Consider the following 26,535-nt stretch of genomic DNA (forward strand, 5'->3'; position numbering starts at 1 on the left):
GGAATTCATATCTTTATCTAGAGTACATGGTTAGTATGTTAGGGATGAAATTATTGATCCCTCTACAACCTAACATTTTAGCATGTTTTATCATTAATTTCCAAATGCTTTGAGAATGCAAATATTTTTCTTCTCATGAGCAAAACCTAATGTCAAAAGTATCTGTGCTGTTTTTTAAAATGACCTTCAGATGGCAGGCATGGTGTTTTAGTACCAAGCATTAGAATATATAATTGTTACTTGATTGTATTTCCATGTACAGTGTTGGTATTAGTGACCTAGATAGGTAGTTTCTTGGTTGTAAATATCTTTCCAAGCTGATTAAAAGATTTCAGACTATGTGGTGTACTATTTATTGCATCAAAATAGTAATTTATTTCATCATAATAATGCCTTTGCTCCTGTTCTTTGCCTCACTGTAAGTAATCACTGATGCATTCTCATAGCTTACCTCTGTCTTCTTGCCATATATGTCAGCCATATACCATATTAAACTAAAATCATATTTTTTACAATTAAGACAGACTCACAATCATACTCTCTAACTTGCAAATGAGGAAACTGAGGCTAAGGTTACTGAAGTGTCAGTCCTAAGCTATGTCAAATGTTTAGCAGCAGAAGCTACTAAAGACTTCAGTTTCCTGGCTGCCAGTTTTTTCTGTTTCCTTGGAATTTTCAGTCTATAACAGATTTGAGAAATTGCTTAGTCTTCAAATAAGATAAGATCACCATTACACACTGATATAATCTATTTGTTCTAGAAACTGTTTATTCACATATTTCATATCTCTGCTAATTTGTAACTTTTGATAATTACACACTTAAAGTTCTTTTTATTTAACCCAAATTCTTGGTCCTTCATTTTAACCCTTTCCTCTTGTTTTGTTAGCTTACGAAAGTGACAAACTGAATAGCTGTGATCTTTTTCTTTCTGTAGGTTAAGTGATATGGATTTCTTTAGGTCTTATCTTTGAAACTTTGAAGTGTTCTAAGTATGCCTGCCCTTTTAAAAAAATTTCTTTCTAAATTGTGACCCCGGAAATGTAAACTGCGTCTTCCATACTGAATAGATTCAAATTCAGTAGGCATTTTTTGATCACTTATGTGTCTATTATACAAATATTATAACATGTTGTATGTAATTTAACTTTTACAACAGTTCTGTGAGGCAAATAGTCTGATTTCCGTTTTAAAGATGATGAAACAAAGGCTCAGGGATGTTAATAACTTCCCCAGGGTCATAAAATTAAAAGGAAGGAACAAGATTTGAATCGAAATGTAGGGTTTTTTTCCTACTCTTCCACCATTTTCTAATATGATTTGTACCTGGTTGGCTACTCTAAAATCCACAAGCGTATCCCAAATGTTAAAGAATTGCAGAAATGCACTGAAACTGACAATCTAGTTTCTTTTCATGACTTCAGTGCACAAGGGCCTGTGTAGTGCATGTCTCTCTCTCGCTCCCTCCCTTATTTTTCTGTGTATTTATTTATATATAAATTACATACTTACATATTTTATATATGTAGTTATATATATAAATTTTTATATATACGTATGCGTGTGTGTGTGTGTGTGTGTGTGTGTGTATCATGCCTTAAAAGTGGAACTTTAAAATCTAGAACCCCTGGGGCAGATAGTCTAGGCCAGTTGGGTACAATCCCAGTCCAATAGACTATATTCCTAGTGATAGTAAATACATTTAAACAGCTGATATAGCATGGGCCCAAAGCAATTAGAACAGATATTTGTCATACAAATCTGATTTAGCCATATTGGTATGTCTTCACTGAGTATTAACCATGGATAGAGAACTCTCTCAGATCCTTGATGATCTGTAATGCTCTGTTGGAGCCCTCAACTCCCTTCTTCATACTCATTATTTAGAATAACTTATCTTAACTAAAATAGGTACGTTGTACCTCAGATATTCCCTCCTTTATCTTTTTATTCTTTTCTCTAAGTAAACAAACAAAAATATCTGTTGTGTAGAACAAACAGATCAGCTACTGTGGATGGAGAAACACTCTTTCCAATTTGGGTCATGATGTTGATCCGGGTAGGAGTCTTTTTCAGTCTCTTTTCTCTTCCAAAAATCATGCTTTTTCCTCTACTTCTCAAGAAACATAATGTATTTAGTTTGAAATTAATGAAATTTATAATAATAAAAATCCTAGGAATTTCAGGAATATGTCATGGTAGACATAGGAAAAAAACTTTACTGTCTGAAATGTTGAAAATTCAATAATTTCTAAAAGATCAAAATTAGATGAACTCTGACACTAATTATATTGAGCTCCACTATATAGAACAAAAAGTTTAACATCAATGCTTTTGAGTTCTAAAAAGCATTCTATCTTCTATTGCTTTGTTCTTAAGCAAATAAGTAAGCATCAGCTTTTAAGTGTTAATTTTAAAATGGCAAATTTAAACCTAGTTGCTGTGGGAATTTATTCTAACGTGTGCCCTGATGAAACCGTGTTTTGATCTTTTCCTTCTGTAAGTATAAGAATAGTTGTTGCGTAATAAAACACACAGGATTTTATCATTCCATTGTCAGCTTTAGAGTAGTTGACATTAATGGTTCCTGTTGAAGTTAGAGTGTATTAACTACCTTTGTATTTTAACGAGAATTCATTAATACTTAATAGTTTGTTTTTTCTGAAGATTAAGTATTTTGTAAATAGTTACAGTAATCTGAGGCTCTTTTATGTCATGATAAGTGAGGTAAACAGTTGGTTTCAGGGGAATGCTTCCGAGTCTCCAAATATCTCCTGTGCTCTGATGTGCCCATGCTTGAAATTCCACCATAAGAAATGCATTCCTTGGTATTATGTATCTCCTCTCCATTCAGTCCATTTAGAAATTGCTGTTACTACAGGAGTGAGAGTAAATATTAACATGTATAGAATATATTTGTATGAACAAAATGTATAGGGAGATTGCTGACATTCTTATTTAAACCTTAGAGTGCTTCTGTGAAATATGTGTTGTTACTCCCATCTCATAGATGAGTGAATTGCTGCTCACAGAGTAACTTGTGTGAGGTTCTGTACTTAGGATAGGGACAGGCTGAGACCTAAATCAGGTCTCTTTTCTCTCTCTTTTCACTTGAACAATATACATTTAAAGAGATAATCATAGATAGCATCAGTTCTTTTTCAGATAATCCCATGATAAAAGGGACTTCAAAGGATGTGGGTAAAGACTGTTCTTCTCAGAAAGAATAACAGATGTGTCTAAAATTGGTCTTTCTTTCCGTCTCTATTGTTACCAAGCTAGCTCAAGCGTTATTTCTTGTTTGGGCTGATGTTTGTTCCCTATGATCTGTTATAACCTTGTAAGCTGCCAGAATGATGTAAAATATAAATTGAGTCTTGTTGCCCTCATGGCTAAAACTCTTGAATAGATTCCCACTATATTTAGAGCTAAACCTAAACTACTTACAAAGGCCTGTGAGGGCCCAAGTCTGGCCCTTGCCTATATCTTCTGCATCATGTCACGACAGTCTCCTCACTCCTGGGCTCTGGTCCCACCAGCTTCTGGGCAGTTCCTAAAAGGGCCTAAATTTAAATTCTTTCCTGCAACAAGGGTTTGAAGTGTAACCAGCCACAATTCTGTTCACCCTGTGCTGTTGCTCTGTCTGGTGCCTTCTCAGTTTTCAGGACTCAGTTTAGATAATACCTCCTCAGAAAGGCTTTTCCTGACCACTCTAGTATGAAGTAGGTCCTTCCTTATTTCTTCATAGTACAAAACTGGTATTTTATTTATGTATTTATTTACTTTTTAAAAGTATTTGTTTTCCTCACTAGGTATAAATTCTAAGAAGTTAGGACCTTGTTTATACTTTCTCTGTTGCATCTCTAGTGCTTCCTACGTTTGGCACTGTGTGGGTGCTCGGTAAATACCTGGTGAGTGAATGAGTGAAAGAAGAACAAATTCTTGTCGTAGACATTTGATCCTACATACACTGGAATATTTTCTCTCATTCTTCATCCTCAGCCTTATCAAGAATTGTTGATTTTTATCATGTTTGGATAGTAATAATTACTTGGAATAATAATTATTAAGATTAACAATTAGCAGCAAATTAAAAATTTAGGCAGATGTATATAATGAAGAGTTTTTTTTGTTTTGCTCCTTGACAAGTTATTGAACTTTTGAAATACTCTAATTACTTTTTACAGTCTGTTTGGAAATTGGATGATTAAGGCTATATTTTTACATGTGAAATTTAAAGTTCGTGTTTTTCATATCTGCAGAAAATATAAAATATTCACTAGTTTTACAATTTTACTCTGTGAATTTAACACACTTTTAGATGATTTGTAAATTGTGTGTTAAAGTTTTAGTTTTATAAATGAAAATCTGTATAAAAGAGCAGACTTTTTGCTGGCACAGGGATGTTTTTAAGAAGTCGAAAGAAATCAGTTAACGAATATACTCTATAGATGTCAGGTATATCCGGTTGATTGATGGTACTGTTGCGTCAGCTGTGTCCTTACTGATTTTATGCCTGCTGGAACCATCCATTTCTGATAGGGAGATGTTAAAATCTCTAACTATAATATATTAGGAGATTCATCTATTTTTTTCCTTGCAATTTTATCAGTATTTACCTCACAGTATTTTTACTTTATGTTTTTAGGCACATACATATTAAGAATTGTGATGTCTTCTTGGAGAATTGACTCATTTATCATTATTTAATGCCTCTCTTTATCCCTCGTAACTCTCTTTGCTCTGAAATCTAGTCTCTCTGAAATAAATATAGCTACTTTGGTTTTTAAAAATTAGTATTAGTGTGATTTATCTTTCTTGCCTTTTAATCTGTATATGTCTTACATATTTAAAGTGGATTTCTTTTAGACAATATGTAGTTGGGTTTTGTTTTTTGACTCACTCTGATAATTGCAGTCTTTATATTGGTGTATTAGACCATTGATGTTTAAAGTGATTATTGATATAGATTAACATCTCCCATATTTGTTACTGTTTCTATTTTTTGCCCTTGTTCTATGTCCCTTTTTTAGTTTTCCACACTTTTTCTGCTTTTTGCAGTTCCTCCTTCCTACCTCCAGATTTTTGTGGTATAATTGTTAAATAAAAATTACATATATTTAAGGTATAGAATGTGATATTTTGATGTATGTATGCATAATCCAATGATTACTGCACTCAAGCTAATTAACATATTCATCACCTCACCTTTTTTGCATGTCTTGAGAACACTTAAACATCTTTTTGTGTTTTTAATTAAGCATTTTATGTGATTCAATTTTCTCCCCTTTCTTAGCATATCAGTTATACTTTTTAAAAAACTTTTTTAGTGGTTGCCCTAGAGTTTGCAATATACATTTACAACTAATCCAAGTTCACTTTCAAATAAGTATAGAGCTTCATGGATTGTGCAAGTATCTTATAATAAAATTATTCCCAATTCCTCTCTACCATCCTTTGTGTCATTGCTGTCGTTCATTTTGCACATAGAAAACATGCATAAGTGTATATGTATAGACACTCCCACCTACCCATACACATGTACATAAGCACACATAATTGAATATATCCCTACTATTATTTTGAACAAAGTGTTATCTGTTAGGTCAATTAAGTATAAGAAAAATAAAAGTTTCATTTTACCTTCACTTACTCCTTCTCTGATATTTTTCCTTCCTTTATGTAGATGATGTGTTTCTGATCTATGTCATTTTCTTTCTCTCTGGAGAGCTTTTACATTTCTTGCAAGGCATGGCTCCTGGCCACAAATTCCGTCCATTTTTTGTTTGAAAGAATCTATTTATCTTTCACTTTTGAAGGATAATTTTGCAGGGTACAGAATTCTAGGTTGGTAGCTTTTTTCTGTCAGCACTTTAAAAATATACTACTCTCTCTTCTTGCTTCCATGGTTTCTGAGGATAAGTTGGATGTAATTTCTATCTTTGTTTCCCTATAGATAAGGTGTTTTTTTTCCTCTGGATTCTTTCAAAAAAATTTTTTTTTCTTGGATTTTTCCAAAGTTTGAATATAATATGCCTCAGTGTAATTTTTTGGCATTTATCCTGCTGTGTGTTCTCTGAGCTTCCAGGATCTGTGGTTTGGTGTCTGACATTTGTTGGAGAAATTCTCAGTCATTATTTCTTTAAATATTGCTTCTGATCCTTTCACTTTTTCTTCTCTTCTGGTATTCTCAAATATATATGTATTATACCTTTTGCAGTTTTTCCACAGTTTCTTAGTGCTCTATTTTCCCCGCTCTATGCCTCCTCCACCTGTAGTCTTTTCTCTTTTTGCTTTTCAGTTTTGGAAGTTTCTATTGTGATACCCTCAAGCTCAGAGATTCTTTCCTCTGGCCAGTTAACTCATGAGTCCATCAGGGACATTATTCATTTCTGTTTTTGACTGCTAGCATTTCTTTTTGATTCTTTGTTAGAATTTCAAATTCTCTGCTTACATCTGTCCTTGCACATTGTCTACTTTTTCTGTTCAGCTTTTAGTATATTAATCCTAGTTCTTTCAATTCCTGGTCTGTTAATTCCAACGTTCCTGCCATATCTAATTCTTCTGATGCATGTACAGTCTCTTCAAACTGTGTTTTTTTCTTTTAGTTTACCTTGTAATTTTTTGTTGAAAGGTGGACATAAGGTACTGGGTGAAGTAATGTGGTAGTAAGGTATAGGAGGAGGGAAAGTCTGTAGTCTGTAGTCCTGTGATTAGGTCTCAGTCTTGTGAGCCTGTGCCTCTGGGCTGTGAACTTCACAAAAGCTTCTCAGGTCTTTATCCTCCACCCCCAACCTTTGGGTAAAACAGGGTGACTAGAGTGGGCTGAAGTTTGGTATTCCCTTCTCCCCTGTGGAAGGCTTGAAGAAGCTGGAGTTGGGTTTTCTTCTTCCCCCAGGTAGTTTAGGATCTGATAAAACCCCAGAAGGTTAGGCTGTGGTAAGACAGTTTTTCCTGAGGGCAGGCCTTGTTAAGAACATAATGCTCTGGTGTGTTTCAAAAGTCCTTTTCCTCCTCTGCCTGCTGGAAGCATAAGGGGATTTTTTTCTCTGATGTTCACTCTAAGTACCTAGTAGGGCTCCTGGTGGTAGAACTCACAAAAGTGTGTAGGCTCTCCCATGACTGGGTCCCCCTAGAGTTTTTAACTCTTAGATTTGTCATCTCTGAGCCTCTAGCAATTTATCAGTTATAGTTTAAGTTTTCCTACCCCAAGACTGGTTCCCACAGAGGTTTCTGCTCCGGCTAAGTTGTGATTCCCTATATTCACTTGTCTGTCTCCAGTTTATGGGGTAGTGCTTTGTCCTGTAACCCCACTTCTGTGATGGATCTAAGAAGATTTGTTGATTTTTCAGTTTGTTCAGCATTTTACTTTTTAAGATAGAGTGATGACTTTCAAGCTCCTTATATACCTGACCAATAACCAGAAGTTCAGTGATTACTTTGTAACCTGACAGACAAAATCACTTCTGAAATATAACTATATCAACAGTGTGTTTTTGTACAGCTTGTCATTTTCAGGTGGTACTTGCTAAGACAAAGCCAAATGAATTAAGAGTTGAATTGGCAGAACAAACACAAAGCACAAAACAATAATATTGTAGTATCCTTTTATTTTTTATTTATTCTTATTTTTTTATTTCAGCATATTATGGGGGTACAAATGACAAATGTTTAGGTTACAAATCTTGCCTTTGCCCCACCCAAGTCAGAGTTTCAAGCGTGTCTATCCCTGAGTCGGTATGCACCACTCCTATTAGGTGTGAATATACCCATCCCGTTCCCCCCTCCCGCCTGCCCGACACCTGATGAATGTTACCACTATACGTGCACATAAGTGTTGATCAGTTAATACCAATTTGATGGTGAGTACATGTGGTGCTTGTTTTTCCATTCTTGTGATACTTAGTACAGTGGGCTCCAGCTCTATCCAGGATAATACAAGAGGTGCTAGATCACCATTGTTTTTTGTGGCTGAATAGTACTCCACGGTATACATATACCACATTTTATTAATCCACTCATGTATTGATGGGCATTTGGGTTGTCTCCACATCTTTGCAATTGTGAATTGAACTGCTATAAGCATTCTAATGCAGGTGTCTTTTTAATAGTATGTCTTTTGTTCTTTTGGGTAGATGCCCAGTAATGGGATTGCTGGACTAAATGGTAGTTCTTTTAGTTCTTTGAGGTATCTCCATAGTGCCTTCCACAGAGGTTGTACTAGTTTGCAGTCCCACCAGCAGTTGTATCAGTATTCCTATCTACCTGCATCCACACCAACATTTATTGTTTTGGGACTTTTGGACAAAAGCCATTCTCACTAGAGTTAAGTGATATCTCGTTGTGGTTTTGATTTGCATTTCCCTGATGATTAGAGATGTTGAGCATTTTTTCATATGTTTGTTGGCCATTAGTCTATCTTCTTTTGGAAAGTTTCTATTGATGTCCTTTGCTCACTTTTAATGGGGTTGTTTGATTTTTTTCTTGCTGACTTTTCCTGAGTTCTATATAGATTCTAGTTATCAGCCCCTTATAGGATGTGTAGCATGTGAATATTTTCTCCCATTCTATAGGTTGTCTGTTTGCTCTCGTGATAGTTTCCTTGGCTGTGCAGAAGCTTTTTAATTTGATCAGGTCCCATGTATTTATTTTTGTTGTTGCTGTGATTTCCTTTGGGGTTTTCTTTATAAATTCTTTTCCTAGGCCAGTGTCTATAAGAGTCTTCCAACATTTTCTTCTAGAATTCTTATAGTTTCATGCCTTAGGTTTAAGTCTGTTACCCACCATGAGTTGATTTCTGTGAGAGGTGCGGATTCTGTTTCAGTCTTCTACATGTGGCTATCCAGTTGTCCCAGCACCATTTGTTGAGTAAGGATTCTTTTCCCCAGTGTGTGTTTTTGTCTGCTTTGTCAAAGATTAGATGGCTATATGAGGATGGTTTTATATCTGGGTTCTCAGTTCTATTCCATTGGTCTATATCTCTGCTCTTGTGCCAGTACCATGCTATTTTAGTTACTATATAGCCTTACAGTATAGCTTGAAGTCTGGTAAATTAATGCCTCCCAATTTGTTCTTTTTGCTTAAGGTTGCTTTTGCTATACAGGGTCTTCTCTGGTTCCATATGAAGCGTAGAATTATTTTTTCTAGATCTGTAAAAATTGATATTGGTATTTTAATAGGGATTGCATTGAATCTATAGATCACTTTGGGTAGTATAGACATTTTAACAATGTTGATTCTTTCTACCCATGAGCATGGTATGGTATTCTACCTTTTTACATTATCTGTTATTTCCTTCCTCAGTGTTTCATAGTTCTTCCTGTAGAGGTCTTTTACCTCGTTAGTTAAATAATATTCCTAGGTATTTTGTTGTTGTTGTTGCTATTGTGCAGGGTTTGATTTGGTCCTCAGTTTGACTATTGTTGGCATATAGGAATGCTACTGATTTCTGTATATTGATTTTATAACCTGAGGCTTTGCTGAATTTGTTTATCAATTCCAGTAGTCTCATGGCAGAATCTTTGGGGTTTTCTGGATATAAGGTCATATTGTCAGCAAAGAGCGATAGTTTGACCTCTTCTGCCCCGATTTGGATGCCCTTGCTTTCCTTCTCTTGTCTGATTGCTCTGGCTAGGACTTCTAGCACTATGTTGAATAGAAGTGGTACCAGAGGGCAAACTTGTCTGGTTCTAATTCTAAGTTGGAATGCTTTCAGTTTTTCCCTATTCACTATGATGTTGGCTGTGGGTTTGTCATATACGTCTTTTATCGCTTTTAGGTAAATTCCATCTGTGCCTATTTTGTTAAGCATTCTTAACATAAAAGGGTGCTGAATTTTGTTGAATGCTTTTTCTGAGTCTGTTGAGAGTATCATGTGGTTTTTGTTTTTGCTTTCATTTATGTGGTGAATTAACATTTATAGATTTGTGTATGTTGGACCATGCTTGCATCTCTAGGATGAAGCCCACTTGATTGTGATGGATTATTTTTTTTGATAAGCACTTGAATTCAGTTTGCTAGGATTTTGTTGAGAATTTTTGCATCTATGTTCATATGGGTTATTGGTCTGTAGTTTTCTTTTTTTGTTGCGTCCTTTCCTGGTTTTGGTATCAGGGTGATGTTGGCTTCATAAAACGTGTTAGGGAGGATTCCTTCCTTCTCAATGTTATGGAATAATTTCTGCAGGTCTGGTAAAATTCAGGTGTGAAGCCATCTGGTCTGGGACTTTTTTTTTTTAGGAAGGATTTTTATTGCTACTTCCATTTCGGTACATGGCATTGGTTTGTTCAGGAATTCTGTTTCTTCCTGATTGACCTAAGTGAGGCTGTGTGTTTCTAAGAATTTGTTCATTTTCTCCATGTTTTCAAGTTTATGTGCACAGAGGTTTTTATGGTATTCATAGATGATATTTTGTATTTCCATGTCATCAGTTGTAATTTCTCCTATTTCATTCATGATTGAGTTTATTGGAGTCTTTACTTTTGTGTTTTTCATTAATCTAGCAGGAGGCATGTCAATTTTGTTTAGTTTTTCAAAGAACCAACTTTTTGTTTTATTAATCTTCCATATAGTTTTTTTGTTACTGATTTCATTTCATTCTGCTCTGATCTTTTGTTACTTCTTTTCTTCTGCTGGGTTTGGGGTTGGTTTGCTCATCCTTCTCCATTTCTTTGAGATGATTCATCAGACTGTTGATTTGTGATCTTTCTGTCTGTTGGATGTAGGCATTTATGGATATAATTTTTCCTCTCAGGACTACTTTAGCTGTGTCCCATAGATTTTGATAGTTTGTGTCTCCTTTATCATTTAGTTCAAAGAATCTTTTGATTTCCATCTTAATTTACTCCTTAACCCAATAATTATTCACCAGAAGGTTGTTTAGTTTCCATGAATTTGTATAGAGATGAGAGTTTTTATTGGAGTTGATGTCAAATTTTATTCTACTGTGGTCTGAGAAGATGCATGGTGTAATTTCTGTTTTTTTAAGTTTGTTGAGACTTACTTTGTGGCTTAGGATGTGGTCAGTCTTAGATAATGTCCCATGAGTTGATGAGAAAAACATACGGTTTTTGGTTAGAATGTTCTGTAAGTATCAGTCAGGCCCATTTGTTCTAGAGTTCTGTTTAAGTCCATTGTTTGTTTATTATCTGTTTGAAGGATCTGACCTGTTCTGTCAGAGGGGTGTTGAAGTCTTTGGCTATTACAGTGCTGCTGTTTATAATTTTATTTAGATCAAGTAGGATTTGCTTTATGAGTCTGGGTGCACCTGAGTTAGGTGCATAAATATTTAAAATTGTTATGTGTTCTTGTTGAACTGTACCCTTCACCGTTATCTAGTGACCGTCTTTGTCTTTCATTACTTTTGTTGATTTGTAGACTAAGTTATCAGATATCAGAACTGCTACACCAGCTTTCTTTTGGCTTCTGTTTGTATTGAATATTGTTTTCCATCCCTTCACCTTGAGTCTGAATGCATCCTTGCAGGTTAGGTGTGTTTCCTGAAGACAGCAGATACTTGGCTTGCGTATATGTATCCATTCAGCCAGGCTATGTCTCTTTAGTGGGCAATTCAAGCCATTCACGTTTATTGAAAGAATTATTAAATGGGGCAGATATCTGTGCATCCTATTAAATTGAACTTTGTTGCTTTGTTTTCTCTCTTCAGTCATTGTGGTATCTGGCCTGTGACCTTTAGCTTTTGGATGATTTTACACTGGTTAGTGTCTGTTGTGCTGATTCGTATGTAAGGGAGTTCTGAGTACTTCCTGCAAGGCAGATCATGTCTTGATGAATTCTCTCAGTCTTTGCTTGTCTGAGAAGGTCTTTATTTTGCTTTTGTATAAGAAACTTAGCTTTTCAGGATACAGGATTCTAGTCTGGGCATTATTCCATTTGAGAAGGCTAAGAATGGGGCCCCAATCTCTTCTGGCTTGTAAAGTCTCCGTTGTGAAGTCTACAGTTAGTCTGATGAGTTTTCCTTTGTAGGTTACCTGCTTCTTTCACCTTACAGCTTGTAGGATGGCCTCTTTCGTGTTTATTTTGGCCAGTCTGATGACTATGTGTCATGGTGTCTTCCTGTTTGCAATGAATCTCCCAGGAGTCCTTTGAGCTTCTTGTACCTGGATATCTAGATTTCTAGAAAGGCCAGGGAATTCCTCCATTATATCCTCAAATAGTTTATGCAACCGTTGTGTATTTTCTTCTTCACCCTCAGGGATGCCTATGATTCTCACATTAGGCCTCTTCACATAATCCCACATTTCTTGTAGGCTTTGCTCTTTATTTCTCTGCTCTATCTCTGTGACTGACTTATTTAATTGAAAGATGTTATCTTCAATCCCTGACATTCTTATTCTGTTTGATCTACCCTATTCTTGAGGCTTTCCACTGTGTGTTTTGTAATTCCTTGAATAAGTTCTTCATTTCCAGAAGTTCTGTTTGATTTTTCTTTAACATTCCAATTGCTTTAGTGAATTTTTCTTGCAAGTCCTGGATTTTTTCTGTGGTTTCTTCATGTTGCTTATCCATTTTTTCTTACGTATCATTGAGTTTTCTTACAATACACATTCGAAATTCTTCTTTTGTCACTTCAATGTTCTGATTTTGGTTGGTATCTATTGCTAGAGAGCTTGTGTTCCCCTTTGGGGATGTTCTTTCTCTTTGAGTCTTCTTACTTCCAGAGTTCTTACGCTGATTCCTTCCCATCTGGAGCAGCTGTTGCTTCTTACCTTTAGATTTTGGTTTAGATAGTGACCCACCCAGTTTAGTCTCTGAGCCAGTAGGTGGTGTTTGTGGATGAGATTTGACCACACCCTGTATGATTAGTCAGTAAATGCAGTAAAAGGGTGTGCAAATTGACCTCCTTGTCAGTAGATGGCGCTTGCCAGGAGAGTCAAACTGCAGTGTTTTTGGATCCTGTAAGCAGCTCTCGTTCTTCTGGAGAGGCACTCTAGTGCCCCAGGTGGTGGGTGGGGCCCTGGGACTTCCAGGTGTGTCATTCTCCACCTCAGCAGAGGCGAGTGGGGGAGTGACGCTGGGCAGGTCTGGGTTGGGTGAGCCTGCCCTCAAGCTCCACCAATGCTGTTAGCAGGGGTCAAAAGTCTGTTCTCTGCTTCTAGGCAAAGCTACCAGGGAGGGGCTGAATGGCCCCACTCCACCAGAAAGTATGCATGTGGAGGTGGGGCTGTCTGGGACCCGTAGTCTGGCAGTCTGGAGCAGGCCTCTCTCCTTTCTGCCCTCCCCTATTCCATGGTTTCTCCTTTGCCTCTGCCAGCAGGCAAGACCTCAGGCCAGCAGAGCCCCCCTGACTATGATGGAAGCCAGGCGATTCCCTGCCTATGATCACAGCCTGAGCTGGGAGCGTGGCAGTCCAGTGGGAGGAGGGGTGCCCTCGAGCCATGCTGCAGCTAGGACTCAACTCTGATCTGCCCCTCAAGGCACACGCACCTCAGTAGACTAGTTTCCAAATATCCCTTCTGTGCCCCTGCGCAATGCAATGTAGACCAGGGTGTACGGGATCTGGCCTGCAGTCCTATCCCCCGGGGCCCAGAGATCAGTCCCTGACCATGCCAGGGAGAAGAATGCTAGTCTCGAGTCACCTGGCTGGATCAATGTCTCTCCGCCTTCGGGTTTGCCCTGCTCTGCTGGAGTCACCAGGCAAGCAGCTCTAGGGGGAGAGCTGGTGGGTAGGAAGCTCATAGTCCGAGTACCCCTCAGTCTGCTGCAGGGCCCCAGAAGGAAAAGTCCCATTCCTGTGGATGCTTCTGGTTAGTGGCTAAATCATGTCTCTCAGCAGCCATGAGCAGGGGATGGGAAGGGGAGAATGAAGCAATATGGCGCCTGCCCATTGGCTCGGGTCTGTGGGGCCGGACACGTCCTAAGGGAGCTAGGAGCCCAGTACCTGTCTGCAAGAGACTCTCCACTCACTGGTGGCAGCAGTCTCTGGGCTGGTGCTGGCTGGTCTCTCCTGCCGCTCGGGAGCCCACCAGCAGTTCTAGATGCAAGGGAGGGGAATTTTAATCGTTCCACCTACCCTTGTCACTGGTCTCCAAGCCTCTCAGGGTTTAGCCGCTGCCGATGCCTTTGTCCTTCTAGTTCTGCTCCACAACCTTTACCCGTGAAGTCTCCCATTGGTTCAGGCACCCTTCCTTCTAACCCTCATCTGATCTGTGTTTGTCTACCTGTTTGTTTTTTTCACTTTCTTTCTTTCTTTTTTTTTTTAAATATATATTTTTTTTATTTCAGCATATTATGGGGGTATGAAAGTTTAGGTTACGTATACTGCTCTTGCCCCCCCTTCCCCCCTGAATCAGAACTTCAAGCGTGTCCATCCCCTAGATGGTGTGCATCACACTCATTATGTATGTGTACACCCATTCCCTCCCCCGCCCAGCATCTGCCCGACACCCGATCAATGTTATTCCTAAATGTGCTCTTAGGTGATGATCAGTGAAACCAATTTGATGGTGATGTTTTTTTTTTCACTTTCATCTAAAATCTTTCCTTCTTACAAAGACACTCTGCCTGGAGGTGTTTCTCATCTGCCATCTTGCCTCCCTCCCCCTTTTTAAAAATATTTTTTAAACACCTCTAATAGGAAGAATGTCCCAAGCAAGTAAGACCAACCAATTCTTTTTATGACTGAATTCTGAATTTACTTATTTTTTTTTTTCATGACTATTTACTCATTTAGTCTTCCTGTCTAACTGCAACTTTGTACCATTTTATCAACATTTCCCAACGACCCCCACCATCTAGCCTCTGGTAGCTACCATTCTACTCTCTGCATCTACCAATTCAATTGATTTAGATTACACATGTTAGTGAGATCATGCGGTATTTGTCTTTCTGTGCCTGGCTTATTGTATTTAGGATAATGTCCTCATTCATCAATGTTGTCACAAATGACCGAATTTTCTTCTTTTTAAAGGCTAGTGTCCTATTGTGTATATATACCACATTTTATTTATCCATTCATATACTGATGGATGCTTAGGTTCATTCCATAGCTAGGATATTGTAAATAATACTGCAGTGAACATGGGAGTGCTCATAGCACTTTGACATACTGATTTCAAGTTCTTAGGGTATATACGCAGATGTGAGATTGTTGAATCATATGGTAATTCTGTTTTTAGTTTCTTGAGAACCTCCATGTAGTTTTCTAAAATGGGTGTACCAATTTATATTCCCACCAACAGTGTATAAGGGTCCCTTTTCTCCGCATCCTTGCCAATACTTGTTATCTTTCATCTTTTGATAATGGCCATTCTGACATGTGTGAGATGATATGTCATTGTAGTTTTAATTTGCATTTCCCTAATGATTAGTGATGTTGAGTATTTTTTCATAATGTCTGTTGGTCATTTGTATTGTTTTCTGAGAAATGTCTATTCAGATGCTTTGCCCATTTGATTCATCAAGTTAATTGGTTTATTTTTCTTATAGGATTCCTTGAATTTTTTATATATTTGGTATTAAGTCCTTAGATGCCTTTTTTTTCAATCTGTAGGTTGTCTCTTCACTCTGTTAATTGTTTCCTTTGCTGTGCAGAAGCTTTTTAGCTTGATATAATCCCATTTAAGAACAACCAATTTCTTTTTGACTTCTTTTAAGTAGAAAAGTTTACTATTGCAGCGTAAAAAACCATTTAATGAATCACAGCAGTATACATTCAAGGAATTTTGTTGACTGTAACTCCCTAAGTAGGTTATAGCTCTCAAAGGGCTAATAGTTTCCTCAAAGAGTTTGATTAGACATGTAATTTATACTGTCATTTGATAAGTATATGACAGTAATGTGCTGAACAGAAAATTTGGAAAAGATGTGAGTAGATTTTTCATAAAAGAAGAAATAAAAGTGATCAAGAAATGAGAAATCATGTGTTTAGCTTGATTAAATCAATAAAGGCAAACTAAGAAAAATTACTATTTTTTACCTACTGGAAAATTTTTACTTCCTTTACATGTTTACATGTATTAACTTTTATCGGTTTGAAATCCAAAGGCACTGAAAAATAATTGATAAGAATGTTCTTTTTTCTTTTGAGTTGTTGAGCATTTGGTGACCAGTTGTTTGTTTTACTAAATACCCTGAGAAGTAGTTTGGAAGCATTGTTTCATAATTCTGATAGGCTCAGCCCAGAATAAGTTCTCCAGATTTATAAAATGCAGTGATAACTAGCATGTATTAAGCTATTTCTTTTTGCCTGGTACTACTAAGTACTTTATATTACTTTATTTGATTTAATTCTTACATAACTATTAAATAGGATTCATAATTGGGTCACTGTGATCTTAGAGCCAAGCTTTTAGCTGTTCCACTCTTTCAGGAGTTGGTGAGTCTAAATATCTTCAGGATCTATACACATAATGTAAATTAAGAAAAATGTCTTGGTGTGGTAATGACTTGGGCAAATTAGAGCTTTCTATACCATACCTAAAGGTATTCAAATACAATTTTTAAAAACACTATTGGCCAAACCCAAATCAGAAGATAGAATGGATGAATTTAAAATACTATAGGTGATGGCAGTAAGGCCTTCTTGTTCAGATGAAAATTTAAATTATTTTATTGGATTCTTATTTTCATCCTTATTCTTTCACATACCTATGTGAAATTTTGAGCACACTACCTAATCTGTGATTAGATTCATAAGAAGGAAATAAAATTTTAATGTTACTTCTCTTTGATAAGACACTGTAAACTGAGGGGACTTGGATCAAATGTTTACAATACATGTCAGTATGAGATGATTTTTCCAATATATCAGTAACCAAGCAAACAAACATTCTATAAATCAATAAGTAAAAATCATCATTGTAATGGAGAAATTGAACAGGATTTTGGCAGGAATAGGCAATTCACACAAAAAATCTGAACAATCAATAATATTTGAAAAGATGCTAAGCTTCATTGATAATCAAGGAAATGCAAACCAAAAAGAAGATACAATTTCATATCTGTCTAGTTGGCAGTGCTGTGAATTCTCATGATGCCAAGTATTGGCAAGGATTTGGGGGAAGAGGGAATTCTTACATACTACTATTGGGTGAATAAATTGATATTACCATTTGGAGACCAGTTTGGCAAATTTGAAATACGGTTGACGATGCTCGTGCATTATGACCTGGAAGTTCCACTTTCAGGTAGCTGTTATGGACAGTCTCTCACGGATGGGCAGGACAAGATTTGAGGTAAGCATACTCATTGCAGCACAGCATGCGATAATGCAAAGTACAAAATACCTGCTTTCCTTCCACTGGGAAATGAAAAAATAAACTGGGATTTATTCCTGCAGTAGAGTGCACTTCAGCAGTTACAGAATATTAACATGGATAAATCTCAACATGATATTACATGATATTGAGTGGAAACTGCAAGTTCCAAAAGAACGTGGTTTTTTTGTTTGTTTGTTTGTTTTTATTTAAGAGAGAGGGTCTTGCTCTATCACCCAGGCTGGAGTACAGTGGCCTGATTATAGTTCACTGTAACCTTGAATTGCTGCGCTCAGGTGATCGTCCTGTTTCAGCTTCAGGAGTAGGTGGCACCACAGGCATGTGCCACCATGCCCAGATAATTTTTTTTTTTTTAAGAGATGGAAGTCTCACTGTGTTGCCCACGGTATTCTCAAACTCCCAGCCTCAAGTGATCCTTCTGCCTTGGCCTCCCAAAGTGCTGGGATTGCAGGCATGAGTGGACTGTTCCAGACCAGGATGTGAATTATATAATTTATATAAAAACTTAAAATAATATGTTGTTTATGGATATATGCATATATAGTAAAGTTATAAAAAACATGCATACATTCATGATGCATCAACTCTAGTCTTTTAGAAAGGGAATAGGAGAGAGAATGGACTTTATATCTGTAATGATTGCTGCTTTAAAAAAATTCAGAGCTTTGAAACAAAAAAAAATTTAACATCTGTTTCATCTCTGTGATGGATAATACGTATGTTTTAAATTTTTGTTTTTGTACATTTCTGATGTTTGAAGTGTTGCATAAAAATGTACTTAAATGTCAAAGAAAAAATAATTGTAACTATGTGATAAGAAGTCTGCCTTCCTTTCCTTTCCTTTTCTTTTTTTCTTTTCACTGTTGTTCTTTATTTTTCTATTTTATTTTTTTGCCAGCCCAAAGGAAAAAGTATTAAATCCCCTCTGGTCATTCAGGAATGCTTTGGGGTGGTAAGGTAGTGGTAGAACTGAGAAAACAAAGAAGTTTGCTTGGGTAAAGATGGGGGAGGAAAAGACTTTCTGTGATAGAACAGCAATTACAAAATCAGGGAGGCAAGAAAAGGAACAGTAAGCTCATGAATTGAATAAATGCAAGTCATTCATCATAACTGGAAGTGAAAAAAGGGCACTAAGGAGTAGCGAGTGACATCAGTCTGGAATTTTAGGCAAGGCCCAGGTGATGAAAGCTGTGATATATGCAAATATATTTGGACTTAATCCTATGGACCCATGGTTCTCAATTCAGTCTCAACATAAAATTAGTTGAATCTCATTCCAAACTTAGTGAATTAGATCTTTTAGAATAGGAGCTAGGACACTATTCTTTAAAAATCTTGGCCACATCTCTTCTCTTCTTTCATTCTTACAACCCTCTGAAAGAGGGAGCTGGTGTTGCTTTTCATCTATGGGATGGAGGATTACAGTCCAAAGTGAGATTATACAAGTTTACCATGTTAGTTTTTGACACACCTATGGTTAGAAATCAGCACCCTCCCATGAAGTGATACCTACTGCTTCTACTCCAGTTGGCTGGGGCAAATGGAGAAAAGATACACTAAAAAGGTTTCCTTCAATTCTGAGATGGTTGCTCTGAAGGTTTTTTTCTCCCAAACCCTCCAGATTTTTATGAGCTGAAAGCCTCCGTATAAAATTAGATTAAATTGGAAAACTATATGATACACAGTCAGGATCTGCTCATCATTACTGACCACAGGAGCTTTTGAAGGTTTTTGTTTTTTAGTGTGACAGTAAGCTTTGTTTTTTTATTCGGGGTGGAGAGGGATGGAGTTCAAAGGCAAGGCATGGGGAGGGGGAAGGGGGGGGTTGGATAAATTCACACCTAACGGGTACAATGCACACTATTTGGGGGATGGGCACATTTTGACTCAAATGGTTCAAAAGCAACTTATGTAAGTAAAGCATTTGTACCCCCATAATATTCTGAAATTAAAAAAAAAAAAGCAAAGCACATTAGCAATATTCCAAGTAAGAAATGGTGATGTTCCTTACTGAAGGCTATAGGACTGAATAAGAAGCAATAGTCAAGAGAAAATGAGAAGACATTGTCTAATAAATATGCTCTATGACTGTGATCTTTTTAAAAAAATGAGCTCATGAGATTGGGCAAAGAAGGTAAGAAAGTCTGAGAGGTGGAGAGAGCAGATGGGTTCTGGATATTATATGTATATCAAATGCTTATAGAGGAGGACTTAAGCAGTTTTGATTTTGAGTATATTTCTAGTCTCAGTCACAGAAAATGTTGATGATAACTAATAACCTGATTTTTATTTTTCTGTAATTTTAGGTAATATTCTCCTACCCAAAGTTATTTTATGGGTTTTTTGTACATTAAAGTCACTTGCTGTCTTAACCATCAAGCATTTCTGTTCTGAAAGAGAGGCAGTGGACTTTGACCAGCAGTAGGAAAAGTATTAATGGAAAGTTCTATCTTATTTTACATTATTGACCTTTTAATGTGATATAACTCACTAGAGTGTTTTGAAGTTTAACTGTTTACTATCAAGTTAATAGAAACTTCTCTTTAGAAAATGTAAACTCTCATGAGTAAAATACCCTTATAGAATAAGGCCTGTGATGCATAAGCATTTCCCAATAGAGATGAATTATATGAGTATTTTTTTTTTCCTACCAAAAGGGCAAAAGTTGGATTGTTAAAAGAAGTTATGAAGATTTTCGGGTACTTGATAAACATCTTCATCTATGTATTTATGACCGACGATTTTCTCAACTCTCAGAGCTTCCCCGTTCTGACACCCTGAAGGACAGTCCAGAGGTAAGCATTTAATACCTTTCTATGGTACATTTAGTACAAAAGTAGTCACCATATATAAATTAGCAGAAATTTTTGTCTGTATACTAAATAAAAGCTTACATTGAGCACTCAGGATTGTTTGTGGGATTACTTAACTGTTTCCTAACTGGGAAATTAGTAATGCTCTGTAGAATGTTTAGAATTAAAGTAGGTTGTGTATAATTTTACAAGGGGGAAAAAACTCATACCATAATATATAGTAAATAGGCAATATATATGAGCAAATAATTCTTCAGAGAGGATATAAAATATGGAAGCAAAAATGTGGAAAAATTTTGATTTCACTAATATCAAAGAAATCCATATTAAAACAATGCTCTTTGATTATTTTATGGTGGCAGGCTGTGTGTACCTACCTAATGTGTCCATTCCTGCTAAAAATTTCTAGTACAAATATAAAAGATTTTTAAAAATTTAAAAAGAGAAGAGATTCTTTATAGCGTTAGAAAACAAAAAGTACCATCAGGGAATCAAAAATTGTGAGGAATCTTTAAAAGTAGGTGGGTTAATATTTATTGGGGAGAGAAAATGTAGCCTAAAACACACGTAAAAGAAGACTGCAAAAAATAGGTGAACTAGCAATCTTACAAAACAAAAATTGAATAAACAAAATAACTGAGAAGAACAAACAGAAGACCTTTCAAAGTGATGGAAAGTGAAGCTATCACATCCCTGAAACGAGAGCAGATTTTTATAAAATGAAATAATCAGAGATCTTAGAAATTAAAATATGATTACTTAATTTTAATAATAGCAAACCTGAATAACTGAACTACATGCAGAATGTACCCAACTGAAGAGAGAATTAGTGAGTTGGAAGATCGAGTCATTTATAACTGTGGTCCCCAACCCCTGGGCCACAGACCAGTACTGGTCCATGGCCTGTTAGGGACCAGGTAGCAAAGCTCTATGCCTCCTCCCCCACAATCGGTCAGTGGAAAACTTGTGTTCCATGAAACTTAGGGCATGGGGGGGAGTGGCACAGCAGAAATTGAGCAGCAGGCAAGCAAGGGAAACTTCATCTGTGTTTATAGCTGCTCCCCATTGCTCGCATCACCGCCTGAGCTCTGCTTCCCCACCCCACCTCCCCATCCCCGCCAGTCAGTGGAAAAACTGTCTTCCATGAAACCAGTCCCTGGTGGCACAAGGTTGGGGACCGCTGATTTATAAGATTACAACTCCTAAAAGGGACAGAAAGTTAAAAAGTTGTGAGAGAATAGTGGGATTCATGGAAAATGGGTTCAGAGAAGTTTCTATTAATGGGACTTATATTAATAGAAGGAGAGAGTAGCTGCAAGGAAGTAATTAAAAAGTAATATAAAAATTCCCTAGGGTTAAAGAAAGCAATCCATAAATTGCTAACATTACAATGAGTGAAAAGACGCATCCCTAGAAACAATGTAGTGAAATTTCAAAATGCCCAAACAGAAAATTCTAAAAGTATCCAGAGAGCAAAAAGCAGATTTCTCAAAAGAGCAAGAATTATATTGGCATTAGAACCCTCCTGCGCTACAATGGATGCTTGAAAAGTGTCCAGGAATATCTTCAAGTCCTAAGGAGAAGTCATTTTAAATCTATAATTAATTCCAAGGCAATTAAGTAGGTAGGGCAAAGTCATGCAGGAACTGACACTGCTTCAGGGTCTCAGGAATGTCTTAAAATCACAGATTCCTTTGCAGTATAGAAAACCCAGAAGTCTCTTCCCATCTTTGCCTGTTTCTCTCCCACGTTATCTCAAAGCATGGCTACTACTAATAGGTTCCAGGTTTTCATCTCCTTTTAAGGGAACAGCGAGATTGAGCTAGAATTTGTATCACAATTCCTAATTCCTGGATTAATTCTTGATTGGTCCAGCTAATATTGGTCACATTCCTGGACCAGTCAGCCGAACCATGGTGTAGGATCCTGTATGATTATGGCAGCTCCTGCCACTTCCATGTTCATGGATGATAAATGGGTCTTGGGGAAAAGAGTTTCAGAGTAGCAGGGGAAAGCTAGGGAGAAAAGCCAAATATGGATCTGCTGTAATTGTTTCTTTGTATTTTCAATCCAAAAATAGAGACTGTGATAACATTAGAAGCCATAGAATAGTATGACCGTTGAGAATAAGAGGTGAAAAGTTTCAGGCCTACATGAGACAGGGGCTGAGTTACGATGTCCATAGTTAGTGGTAAGCCTCTTTGAAGAGTCCTTACTATTAAAAGGACTAAAGATCTGTAGATTTCTTACCCGCCCCCCCCCCCCCGAAACAACTAATTTATATTGGAGAACCAGAGACTGTAGTATGTTTCCTCTGAGTCACACTGAATCTTTTTCTTTTTAGTCAGTCACTCAGATGCTTATGGCTTACCTGTCACGCCTTTCAGCTATTGCTGGCAACAAGATCAATTGTGGGCCTGCCCTTACCTGGATGGAGGTATAACCTAATTCACCTTTAATGAAAGTGTATTTTTAAATTGTCTATTTAGAATTTTAATATTAACTTAATTTTGATAGGTATTGAGTTTCAGCAATCAAAGAAGTTGAGTATATTCTCATCTTCTGGGGAAGATATAGGAAATCATTTTCCTCTCAAATCTTCCTTTGGTAATACAGGAAACTAATTTTAATATATGAAATATTTTTATGACTCTCAACAATACCTGTTGTTTTAGTGTTTAGTATATTAATGTATACCTTTAACAAAGTGTATATATATTTTTTCCATTGACTTAGTAATTTAAATTATTTATGAACAAAAGAAAACCCTTTAAAGGGTCTTATTTAAGTATTGAGTGAAACATTGTCCAGTAAATATATTAAATATTTTTAATTTGCCTATATAGAGTTATATTATTTTCTCCTTCCAGCAGAAATTGGGAAGGCCAAGGTGGAAAGTGGAAAAGAATATAAACTATGAGCCAGGCCAGCTTGCATTGAGATCTTAGCTTTTACATTACTGGCCATGTGATCCTTGAAAACTTATTTGCTGTCTTATAAATTATACAATATCTTTCAACATCAGCATTTTCACCTTTAAATCATGATAAGTATTCTTTTAGAGTTATGAGGATTAAATTTAGTCATATATGTTATATGCACAGCACAGTGACTGGCATATATTAACTACCCAATAAATGGTAATTTAGTTATTTTTTTTTTTTTTAAGACTCCTTGGGTTATTGTCTCTCTCAATTAAATTGAATTGTCTTTTATGGGTAGCCAAAGAAACATTTGCAAGCCCCATGTCTTTAACCATCTCATAATACATTTTCTTTGTTGCAGATTGATAATAAGGGAAATCACCTTTTAGTTCATGAGGAATCATCCATTAACACTCCTGCTGTTGGTGCTGCCCATGTTATCAAGAGGTACACTGCTCGAGCCCCTGATGAATTGACTTTAGAGGTACATAACCAAAGAGTTCTATTTGTTAATTGGTCCCTGCTACCGTTCCAGCTTCATCTTTAACTGTTTTAATCATTTCTTTAATTAAAAAAACCTGAAAGCACCAGGTTTTTCCGTAGTCCTTTATCTTTCAGCCTGGAACGTCCTCTATTTTTATTTAAATGATTATATTCATCCTTGAAAACTGAGCCTAAACATCTCCCGTTTCTTCTAGGAAGTCATCCTTGATCTGCCTCTCCTCACTTCATGCAAACACATACTCCCCCAAAACATGGATTGAATGTCATTCTGAACTGTTCTCTTGACTTATCTCTGACATATTACTTATTACGTTTAATTTTTAGTGTTCTCCTGTTTGTCTCAGTGAGTTTCTTGAAAGCAAGGTCTGTTTCTTTTTTGTTTTTGTATTTTTAGTACCTGAAAACAATGATACCCAATGGTACTTATTTAAAAATGTTTGTTGAAAGATTGAGTTAAAGAATAGATGAAAGGTGAAATGAACATTTCTTGCTATCAAGTACAAAAGTAAGGGAATTAAGTTTCTTCCCCTAAAAATATGTATTAGCTGAAGAGAGAAAAAAAATGCTGACAATTATTCAATTTAAGAAATAACAATATAAATTTTTACTGTATAGAATCTGACCTGTTCTCAAACTAAACTTTTAGGTTCTGTAGAGAAAGAAATGTAGGTCTTGAATGATGCCATGTATTAACAAATATGGCTTTATGAAAATCGCTTATTCATGACATGGAAGATCAGTTGTGAATAAGCAAAGAGAAATTCCTAAAGTGATATAGTGTATGTTAGTAACATTGCTCTGAGGTACTTATGTATGTTTTATCATAGATATCAGCACTTATTTTAATTGAAGAATATAACTTGTATTGAATGTATTATTAAAACTATTGTAATTTTTATGTTTATGAATTTGTACAAGTTTATACAAACTCACTAGTTTGTCTTTTGCAGTGAAGAAAATTAGTTCTTAAGTGAAAATGTTCCGTTGTACCATCTATTGAAAGCAGGTGTAGTTCTCATCAGATTTTACACTTACTAAGCATACTCATCTTAGGCTTTTTTCTATATGATTAAGTAAAATAGATATGTCAAGAGTTCAATATAGAGCTTGGCACATGGTAAGCGCTCACTGAATGTCTTATTAATAGAAGCTGTCATTGTTCTAAATATGATTTTAAAACTTTATAAGTGAATCTGATCACTTGCAGTGACAACAGTAACAGAGTATTTTAACAGAAGTGATAATGGTATGATGCCTAACAATAAAAAATCTTGTGCTGTAAATCTGGCTTTCTGAAGTGACTGCACATGTGTTAATTGGATTATAGTCTTTGTGCTGCTTAACTTTTTGTAGACCTGTCCTTAACAAATGATAACATTATTTTTTAAAAGAAGTGGTATGTTTTTCTACAGATTATCAGCCACAGCATAAAATAGTCCTTTACTCTTTTGTAGTTGAGATTTAAATTCTAGATATAACAGTTGGTTTAAAATTTAACTAAAACCATTTACAATTTTGGTTCTCCTAGGTGGGAGACATTGTTTCGGTCATTGACATGCCCCCAAAAGTGTTAAGCACATGGTGGAGAGGCAAACATGGATTTCAGGTAGGCAACAAAAAATTAGGTGTTGAAAAGTTCAAAGAACACTTTTCTTTATGTTTAATACTTCTGTTTACAGGATGCATTGGCAATGGACTTTTTGTCTGCAATGATAGAAAAATGTAGATGATGATAATGATATTAGACTTGGATTCCCTTTTCTAGTCACTACGGTGGTTGTTTTTTATCTTGTTATTCATCTTTAAATTGTAGTATAACCAAAATGTGAATAGAGTCTCCAATCTGATGATCACTTTTAGATTGTCAAGCCTGTCACTCTGCTTTGCATTTAACATTGGCTTTAAATCATGATTCACATATATTTTCTCTCCAGAATTATCAGTTTGATTAATATTTTGCTATAAAAATGTACTGTAACTGTTAATGTAAACTTAGTATGAATTGCAGAACAACAGCAGAATCTAAAGCAGTTTCATTTCTTTTTTCCATATACAGTAGTCCTCCCCACCCCTTAAATTGAGATTTTGCTTTCCAAGGCTTCAGTGACCCAAGGTCAGCTGCAGTCTGAAAACATTAAATGGAAAATTCCAGAAATAAGCAGTTCATAAATGTTAAATTGCATGCCATTCTGAGTAGCATGATGAAATCTCGCACTATCCCACTCAGGACGTGAATCATCCTTTGTCCAGTGTATCCATTATGTAGACGCCACCTGCCTGGTAGTCACTTAGTAGCCCTCCTAGTTATCAGATCAACTGTCGAGGTATTGCAGTGCTTGTGTTCAAGTAACCATTATTTTACGTAATTGTTTTATTTCATTATTAGTTGTTGTTAATCTCTTATTGTGTTAATGTATAATTAAACTCTATCATAGGCATGTATGCATAGGGGAAAACTAAGTATATTTAGGATTCAGTACTATCACAATTTTAGGCATCCACTGGGGTCTTGGAACATATCCCCTGTGGATAAGAGGGGACTGCTATATAGCTAAAAAAAAATTGAGACCTGATAATGGCATCTTTTAGATTGTGTCAGCACCAATTTCCATAGAATAGATGGGTTTTCTTTTATCTTTGAGAACTATCCATAGAGGAGCCTGTGAAAATGCCTTAAAATTGTATCCTTAATATATAGTCTATGGTTTTTTTGTGTTCTACTTAGAAAAGTGTTACTTAAATGCTACATAAATAACATGCACATGCTGTATAGTTAGAAATTTGGTAACTATTACATAAACATTTTGAACTTTAAGTACATTTTAAACAAAAACAAATTATTAGCTTTTTAATATAATTTAAAACAGTACAGCATGGTGGTTAAGAGTGTGGATTCTGGTGCCACATTGTCTGGGTTATCTTGGACATATCGTATAACTCTCCGTACCTCAGTTTCCCCATTTGTAAAATGGGGATTGCAGGACTATTCTTTACCTCACAGGGTTGTCATGAAGATTAAATGTATAAGGATAAAAATGCAAAGTACTTAGACCAGGC

At 36.2% G+C, this 26,535-nt stretch overlaps 1 protein-coding gene across 3 annotated transcripts in view; it reads left to right on the forward strand.

The window, feature by feature from the left end:
* Nucleotides 1–26,535, forward strand: part of ARHGAP32 (Rho GTPase activating protein 32) — a 278,666-nt gene that overhangs the window by 162,113 nt on the left and 90,018 nt on the right. For all 3 annotated transcript variants that reach the window (XM_069470686.1, XM_069470684.1, XM_069470685.1), the window contains 4 exons: nt 19,895–20,032; nt 22,395–22,487; nt 23,336–23,458; nt 25,007–25,084. In XM_069470686.1, the coding sequence (XP_069326787.1) occupies nt 19,895–20,032; nt 22,395–22,487; nt 23,336–23,458; nt 25,007–25,084 (432 nt within the window). The remainder of the gene's footprint in view (nt 1–19,894; nt 20,033–22,394; nt 22,488–23,335; nt 23,459–25,006; nt 25,085–26,535) is intronic.

This window comes from Eulemur rufifrons, chromosome 6 (genome assembly GCF_041146395.1).
Source record: "Eulemur rufifrons isolate Redbay chromosome 6, OSU_ERuf_1, whole genome shotgun sequence".
Taxonomy (NCBI): domain Eukaryota; kingdom Metazoa; phylum Chordata; class Mammalia; order Primates; family Lemuridae; genus Eulemur; species Eulemur rufifrons.